General features: G+C 38.4%; 1 protein-coding gene across 1 annotated transcript; it reads right to left on the reverse strand.

Annotated features, from left to right (window-relative positions):
• Positions 1 to 469: 469 nt before the first annotated feature.
• Positions 470 to 4,214, reverse strand: LOC133326595 (MOXD1 homolog 2-like). The gene is made up of 9 exons (XM_061535224.1): positions 3,811 to 4,214; positions 3,472 to 3,750; positions 3,217 to 3,402; positions 2,927 to 3,122; positions 2,616 to 2,785; positions 1,809 to 1,971; positions 1,350 to 1,485; positions 1,014 to 1,182; positions 470 to 769 (listed from the first exon to the last, which is right to left on the reverse strand). Exons 1-9 carry the CDS (start codon positions 4,204 to 4,206, stop codon positions 470 to 472), a joined length of 1,995 nt encoding a protein of 664 aa, XP_061391208.1. The 5' UTR covers positions 4,207 to 4,214.
• Positions 4,215 to 9,705: the final 5,491 nt, after the last annotated feature.

Below are 9,705 nucleotides of genomic sequence, written 5' to 3' on the forward strand. Positions count from 1 at the left end.
GTCGTTTGCATTATAGAAATGGCCGAACGATTTAATGTTTCACATGCATAAGCACGTATGTATGTATATGTGTAGATGTAATTCTTATCTGAAGCCTTTTGCGGTACTGAAATCTATTGCTTATCGTTAATTAACTAGAGAACATTAGATAGGAGGGTTGAGGGGAAATCAGTAAATGTATGTTTAACAGTTAATGCACAGAAACTACATAATATGCATGTTTAAATATACTTGTTTGTATGTATCTATGAGAGCGTTGCCTAAATGCGGGGATTGCTTTCAACAGTCATTGTCAAAATATTGCTTATTAAGTTTTGTTGTTCCGAGGAGACTCGGTGGTTTCTCATTCGAATTGCGAACAACGAAAAATATCAACGAAAACAAACAAAAGAACGAATGCATAACATAATGTGAACTCAAAATGAGAAATTTAGATTTAATGACTAAAGTCACCGGCGAGCCTGTCATTTCATCTGGCCAACCATACAATGGCAATCGTGATCAAACTGGTCACATGTATGCTAAACCAAGTGGCATGTTGCCTGCATGACGATGATTCCGAACCACTCAACGCCAGTGTTTCTATAAACGAACTTCGGCTGCTGCGCACTGATGCCTCGCTGAGGTGATTAGTCTCCAAGTCGTGCAAAACAGGTAATTCTAGTTGAGGTATCGTCTCTGTGACAAATAGTCGTTTTGGTTTACAGCGACGTGGCTCCCGGTACGTTTTGCTAATGTTCTTATTGTAGCCGATCAAGTGCTCAGATATCTGCAAAGGAAAAACAAAACAAAAAGACGATGCAAAATATTAAAAAAAAACCATGGAACGTTTCTTGTCACTGAGGACGAGTAAATTATACGGAAATGCCATAAATTATGCAAATATAACCGTTGGCGAATATTTAGTGCATTTTTACGGCAAAATTTGCGCTAATCCGACTATTCATAGGTCGTCAGAAATATATGATATTTTTGCTATAATGTTGGTACTTGTTAAAATGTAGAATGCTTACCGGCAATTGTTCATGGTGGGCACCGCTACAAATTGGTTTGAAGGTGCCACGCAATGTTGCCTCTTGGAATTTGTCAAACTGATGCTCCCAATCGTACGACAATAACCGAGTCTCCAATGTCATACCGGCCAATTCAGGGGGCGATGCTATAACAACCGGATTCGATGCCCTGAGGAAATGAATAAAAGAGAGAAAAAATACAGGTAAAATCACAGAAATTGCCAACGTACATTTTTGTGTGTATCCGTTCGGATAAAATAGCGAACAACAGTGGACGACATGAGAGTAACAAATTTGCCACTAACAAAAACGAAATGAAAACAACAATAAACTTACATAGCCAATTGTTCGATGCCCAGTGAATGTAAGACGGTGGGCAAACTGGGCAGTGAGTGGCAGGTTGTCAGACTTTTCTGGCGGGGATAGTAAAGTGTTAGCACTGTACACGATTCCTCCTTCATGGTTAGTCCACCTGAGCAGCGCCAAGGAAATTACGAAAAGAAACAGAACAGAACAGAATAAAATAAAATGATGTCAGGATAATGATCGTAATTACTTAAATTGGGCAAACACGTTTAACAACACCTTGTGGCAAATTGTGTTAGACTGCGAATGTGCCGGCGCAAAGTTAAAGGCTCGACCCAACAGACATGTACATGTGCACACATATGTACGTGTGTATGTTTCATCTAATAAATACATGTGTACGACGTAGCATGTCTAATATACACTCACACAAATGCCACATGTCTGGAATGGAGAAACTAACTCATTCAGGTAATTCTGCTAACTTACCGAGTGTAATTGCCTTTCGTGACGAACTATCATAAATGCACTCCGCAACCAATCTATCGCCTGGCATGGAGCGCACAGGATGGGAAAGACGTCGATAGTCTTGATAGCTGGGGTCGACGTTGCTATCATAAGCGATGGGAAAGAGTTCTTCGTTCTGTCGTATCTGTAAAATGCCATTAAAAACGGAATATTGTGCTCACATTAGACTTTGGCCAATTAATAATTCAAACGCCAAATCGATTTAAGAACATTAAACCGCCAAGCAGCCAGCAACCAAACACACAGACGCACTGATTCACAATTTTCCGACAAATACTCGCCTCTCCATAGTTATCATCAAACGCTGACATACGTAATGTTTGGGAATCTTGTAAGAGGTCACCCACTATCGTCGTACAGCCATTCATTGGCACCAAAAGCATTACGTTCGTTGCTAACGATGTCATATGGAGAATTTGCGCGTTAAGCTAAATTATGTCAACTTACCGTCTACATTGTTTGGCGTTTTGGCTGCTTGCTCGACTGTTCGACCAATAGAAGGCCGCCATCGATTTGGCTACTTTAAGTGGATAAGGCAACAATGGAATGGAGAAATTGAATACAAATCAACTGCTTTTGACACATCAACCGTGCGGACGCATCAACGGCTTCTTTATAATTGGACTTAATTTGCGCAGCCCTATTTACATGCTACCCACACGAAGTGGACAAATCATACCAAACCAATAGTTGATTGATTAAATTTCTCCATTAAATTGCCATACCACAATACCATAGCATGGAAAGGGAGACGAACGATTGTCTTACCTGGCGCAACTTGATCTCCCGACCAATTTGATGGGTGCGCATCATGACGGCAAAAATATTAATACCCTGAGGGGGGAATGCTGATCCTGTGCAATCTTCCATGCAATGACCCTGTGAAATTACCCGTTCCTGTCCTGGCGGAATAATGTGCCTCCAATTGGGATCCATACCTGTACACGACACACACACACACGATAAAGAAAACAAAAATACCGATAGTAATTAGTACGGCTCAATTTTGATTGACCACATGCACACACGAATTTCGTCCGAAATGCAGGTGAATGTGTGTTTCCGTCTATCGAACTTACCAACTGACAGAACACCGGCATCGTGTGGTCGCAGGTCCTGTGTGAATACAATTTTCAGGCCAGAACTGTCTGTCATGCGATGTGTTTGGTAAGGCTCGAATTCGGCATTTAAGTTGCTATAATGTGTTTCCATCAAATAGTATTTGTTATGTTTGGATTCCAGTGGGTAACCAGCTTCAGGGGGGAACACAAAGCCCTAAAGTGAAAACAAAATAAAAAAGAAACACAAACAACAATGACTTCATGTTGTCTCAAAACAAATTGATGGCTACACAGCCTGCGGAACATACCTCCGAACCCCTTGTCCAAGAGGCGACAATTGCATTGCAATTTAAAGATAAGCTGCTGGCACCCATGCACAGTTGACCACCTCCACGCGACATTTCTTCCAGCTTTACACTATTGCCTTGGCATTCGTACAAGGTAATTTGCTGTAAATAGTGATAGCTCCACGAGGAATCGAAAATCGGCTCATACTAAGATAAAAAAAAATGGTGAGCGATGTAAAATCGTAGAACAAAAACCCCATAAGAGTGTCTTAGTACCTTTACTATGTGGTATTTCCGATCGAGTTTGTCTAATTTGAACATTGTACACCAAAATTGTGAATCATCGCCATATGGTAGCTCCACATCCTGATTGCGCAGTTCCAAAGTTCGGGCTGATGGCTCGTAGCGGGGCAAATCCGACGGGGTCTTCTGTAACAAAAGTACAGAACGATACGGTCTCCAAGCCTCTATTGGATTGGGAAGGGGCGACAGTGCATGTGAACCTATGGCTGGATCTTCATCATAGTACATAAACATGACCCGCATTGTGTTGTTCTGCAAAGGCAATGGTGTGAGTATAGATATGTTGCGACTAACCAAGACTTTCATACTTACGGAAATGACAATGTCATGTTTATTGTCGCAAGTGTCGAGCTTTCTACGAAAACGTAACACGGTGTGAGTACTGTTTTCATATCCTTTCATAAGGCTATAGTCCTGCGATGGGTCAATTTGGGGTTCAGCTGAGCCGAGGCTATCAACATAGCGATCCTGGAAAAATGTGTGTCCTCCATTCACCCAACCGACAGCCATGTCGGCACCGACTTGATTTCCATCTTTAGAAAAACCAAACCCTACGTAGCCCAAGGTTCGTACTTGGATTTCGAACGTTATATCCTGATTAATGATTGTCCAGTAAACGCGAAAATCCTCATTCAAATCAACGGCATGATCCCAATTCATGGCCGTTTCATACTCCAAGTTGCTGTAGGACGTCTGCGGTGACAGCATAGCAGCATCTGTGATTGTCGGGCCAGTGCCAATGACGGCCAACATTGTCGCAATCAGTCCGATAATGGAGACGGTCGATTGCATTGATAAGCTGAGCTCATGTTGCTCCATTGTGGTGTGGAGAATTTTGTATTGTTGAATAGTATGTTAGTGTTTGGAGTCTTGGCCAAGAGTAACTGCAGTAGTTATTTTCTCTTTTGATTGTGCAGCAGACTGCAGATTAGTAATATATTTTGCTGTTTACTTAACAAATATTGCACTAAGAATGCGTGCAGGTTTTTCTTTTCTACTCTTCTTTAAAGCAATTCCATGAGAATCTTGTGAGGATGATTATGTGCTATTGCTGACGTTGTTGTCGTTCGTTTTATTTAAAAATCAGCAAAACTGTTGTGTACAATCACAAACATTTTGTCTGTGTCAAGTTTACTTATGTGTGTTGGTGATTGTGTTAATACAAGAGGCACTAATTACATTTAATGTTGTTGTTTATGTTCCTGTTACAACGACCTTAAAGAAATCAACTTAAATCTTTAGACTGAGTGAGAGAAACACTCTTAAAAGGGTGGTTATCTTTCGATTTTTTTTTCAGCTCTGCTGATGGACTTCGTGTAATGCTCGCATGTAAAGCACCTTGATGCGGCATATGCTTGCTTCCGTTTTCTTTAGCAAATTCCCTCTGGTAGCTGTTCTCGTCGTTTACAATTCCTTTCTGTTGAAAATACTATTCTATTTTTACACCCCATCCGCAAATGATTATGATTAATGCGAGCACTTGTGCTGGTTGTTGGGCGTTCTTTATGGGTGGGAGCTGTGGGAGATGTGATGCTTAGAATTTGTATATATTCTTGTGGGTGTGCTGGATTTTTCCCTTGCTCTCTTCAATTCACATTTGTTAATGTTTCAGGGGACACAAGTTAATTTCCATAGTTTCTGTTTTTATTAAAGCAAATTATAAAAGATTTACAATGTTAAAAGTGCATTTGCATAAGTATTTTTTCATAATTGTGATCATGTCAGTCAAGCTTCGACATGTAGGCTATTATATTTGATATTATAGATATTAACTTAGTAAATGAAGACTAATTTATTTGTTTAAATTATTATTAATTGTTTAACTATTGTAGTAACTGATTCTGTATGTGGTTCCAACGTTTCTTTCTTGGTGAAAATTACATATAATCTAGATTTTGGTATGGCAGCTGACACTAATAGGACGCTATTAGGTTATGTGAACTGGTGCGATATCATAAAATCCAATTGTGTTTATTGCCACAGATAATATCTGTCCCTGATGCGTCTACTTTTGTGTTGTGGGTGTGAGACACCAATTACATTAACTTTTCCATAAATGAGTGGAAGTCGGGTTATATGTATTTTTTCTCATGTATTTATACTGGTGTCTTTTATAAACATCTTCATACAAGTAGAGCAATAAAATCAATTATGAATTTCATATGCCGTTCGTGCTTAGAGCCTATTGTCATTGCTGAGAATATTGTGTTTTATATTTCTTCTCGTCCGATCGGAATTAGAATAGTCAAAATTCAATTGTTTGATTTATAAATGAGCACTACTTTTTACTTATTGTTACTGGTCGCTCAGTCGTTTTATTATGCTGGTATGGATGCTGATGACTGGTTGTCTGGTGCAGGCGAACATTTTGATAAATACCACAAATGTTCATACAAACTTTTACGTATTTCATTCATACGAGACTGCTCCATTTCTATAACGATGTGACTACAAGTCAACACTCGTACGAATGAACATGAACGTGAAAACGTTGTGATCTTAGCAAAGAATGATTCTACATGTTTAGGTGACTACTATTAAGTGTGATTGTGTATGTGTGCAATGGAAGGGTTGTGCTCCATTGGCAGAATATGGAAGTGTTGAAATCTTCGTGAGAATGTCGTAAATCCCTTTGGAAATGGGTCTGACAGAGGACAGATGATGGTGGTGGTGTGAGGACACATTGCTACCCTTACCTCCGGCAGTCCAAGCATTGAATCCCTTGGGTATGGTTATGTCTAGATTTGATTTTCCATTTCGTATTCGATTTGCTTTTGTTATCGTTTTTCATAAATTTTCTTCAGGTACAAAACACACTCAACGAATAAGACTGAATTGAATTGTGGACTCACACGCAAACACACAGACATTGTATGTATGTCTGTATAATGCCATCGATTCTTAGATATTGCATGCGTTACGTGCGTAAATGAAAGTTGTTTGCTTGCAAATCGAATATACACACATACATACTACATTCAAAACGGACGATTATATAACGGAAGGAAACTGAAGTTGACTCGATTAATTCAAGTCATAGAACTTTTTGTTGTTGTTGTTGTATATGTTATAGTACCACAACTACATTACAAGAATTATTAGAAATCGGTAGCAGAAAACAGCTAGTACGTGATGGCAATATGCAATTGGTTCAATTCAATCCAAGTGACGTTTGTGGACCTTTCATTCATTACGTACGATTAAAGCTTAAATTGTAGGACCTTTTGGGAAAAGGTAAATCTCAGCACATGGTTTGCACAAATACAGCAGCAAAAAAAAAAAAAACAAGCAAACTTGACTATATTTGTTCAAACTATTATTTTAAGACAATTTTTTTAGGAATTTCATTTGGGAACGCACGCATACCCATCAGTATATGCATACAAATAATAAGGGCGCTCAGTTTAAATGATGAACGGGACAAATATGAAAATGATTAATATTCAATGTAAATATTTCATTTTTTTTCAATTATGTTTCCATGTCAAAATATGCATTCTGACGTGTAAGTGTCACTTGTATAGATGCAGTCCATTGTTGTTGTTCTTGTCGTAGCACAACAAATGTCTATAAATGGTGTTCATTTTCATTGGTGTTGTTGTTTTTGTTGACACAGGAATACAAGAGAACATTAACAACGACCACATCAGAGCCAGGAATATGACACTCATCTAAACACTAATATCAAAAACAAGACATGTCATGTAAAGAGCAAAAACAAAAAAGAAAATAACAAAGCCAGCGATAACAACAATAGCCATAATAGGAGCAAAAAATCTCATGGGCGACTGCCATGATGTGATCCCCTAGTGTAAAATCCAAATGCCACACAATGCACCATCACCATTTTAAGTGCCGTAGTGACATTTCGTTTATCGAACATCGTCAGAAAAATTGACGTAATAATCATGAACATATCACATATAGAACATACATACATATACATAATTCATTTAGTAAACAACAAGTATGCTTGCATTTGAAAGACGAATTGATCACCTTTTGGCATATTCTGTCCACATTGCAGTGTTGTTGTAACGATGGATGTACATATCTATGTAATACAACTTTATCAATCCAATAAAGTTTTTAAATTAATTATCACATTGGTTATAGTTATTCTAAAAATGTGTCTGTGGTTGTGCTGGTTTTGGTATTTCACATGTCGACGACAATGTGAACGAAAATCTATTTCGTTTGAAGTTCCGAAATGTGAAAAAGCTTTTATAATGCACTCCTCTTCCATTTGATGCGGAGGCACTGCACCTTAAATATTGTAGGTATGTATTGTACAACATGTTTGTGTGTGTACGTTCGAACATTTGTTTGTTCATCTGACTTTGCCCATCAATGTATAGTTGGTGGGAATTCCATAGATTTACTGCCACACAAGCGAATTGCTTCGTGGTGGTGGCAGTGGTGCTGAATAGGTGATGCACCGTACGTACACTCGCTCACCTTAACTCGTTTTGTGATGAGGCTGGCTGGTTGGCTTCTTTGTTCACCTTACTCCGCTTCATTTCTGCCTGCTTGATTTTTGTCTATTCACTCACTAAGTCAGCCGAGACATCTTTTGACAACAAACATAAAAAGTATTTGTTTTTCTTTTGTGCAAAGGCATTGTCTATATCGACATACATACAAACATACACAAGTACACAAATTCATACAAACAGCATTGAATGAACGTACACAAATGTCGATGATGTATGTACATATTTCGTTGCTGGTTGTCGTTTACATCGTTGTTGTTGTTGTTGGCAATGATGAAGATGATTGTGTTGCTGGTGTCGCAGCTTTAATAAAGCAATCAAGAAAACAAATATTTGTGCAGCCCACGCGATGTTCAATAAGACCGTCGTCTACTCCATCCATCTAACCATCCACAACAGCTAATACGACTGTAAAAAGTTCACATCCATACACAACACATTTACATAACCACAACAACAACAACACCAAACAAACCAATCTGTTCAAGTCAAGTTATTCGGTTTTGTTGGAAGACAACGCTTACATTTGTACAATTTGCGCAATTGTCACAACCCCATGGAAAATCGCCGTCGTCAACACTACAGTTGTTGGTGTCATAGTCATCGCATAATAATGCACTGTAGTTTCTGTAGCTTGCCAATCTCCTTTCCGTTGTAATCGTGTTACCGATGACTTTTCGTTAGACAATTATACCCCTCCATTCACTTCAATCGGTACATTGCGGATGTCAAACTATGGGCCCCTCTCTGCGAGCCCCCATCCGCAAAACATTTAAATGGCAAACAACATGTGATTCATAGCTTACAATTGATCATTACTTAGCCAGTGTTGAGCGTTGTTGGCTCTTTCAGCTGCATTTCAAATTCCATCATCGTCATCATCATTGGAAGTAGCATCTGCATTTATCGGTATCGCATGGCAGCACTTACCGTATTTAGTGCCCAGTTGTTTGTGCATGTGTATTTTTGTTTTCTTTCATTTTTTACTGAAGACGGTCGGATTGAATGTAATAGAGTTTGTCTTTTTTGTTTCTTGCTTAAATATCAAACGACATTGCAGTGGATGAACTATGCCATTATGCGAACTAACGACATACTTATTACACAGTGCATCATCAGCTGAAGCTGTTGCTATCGGCACAGCCGTGCTAGTGTTGGTGTGCTGCTGTATTTTTCCTTCATTATTGTATAGCTATTTCAAAACGAAGTAACCAAGTGATCTCTTGATGATACTTTCATTTTCCCACCAGATTCAAATGTTTGCACTGAGAAAAATAATATGCTGTCCCCCCTTCTAGAGAACAACACTGTGAATGGCTACGACAAAAAAATAATTATTTATTTGGGAAATTTCCAATGACGGATATCGAAACTTTTCGACATTTGTTTGAAAAAGATTGACTAAAAAAGAACCACAGTATAAAAGATAAACATCAAATAGTCCACAATGTTTGTTCATTAATTTTAAAAACGCCGACGAACAGAAGTAGTTTTCGCCCAATGTTATCTAAATTAAAACAGGCAATCTCCAGTAACGGTCATACGTGTATATGGTCTTTTAAGAATATGGATTATATTTTTTAGTTATTACAAGTTGACGAAGTTTGTAAACAAATCTTAAACAACTCTACTGATATACGCTAAAAATATGTGTCTTCCTTAACCTTTGACATATTCTAAAATTATTGTCTATATGTGTGCCAACAATTTAAAT

The sequence above is a fragment of the Musca vetustissima genome, unplaced genomic scaffold (genome assembly GCF_032173495.1).
Source record: "Musca vetustissima isolate MV318-11 ecotype Yass unplaced genomic scaffold, APGP_CSIRO_Mvet_v1 utg1963, whole genome shotgun sequence".
NCBI lineage: Eukaryota > Metazoa > Arthropoda > Insecta > Diptera > Muscidae > Musca > Musca vetustissima.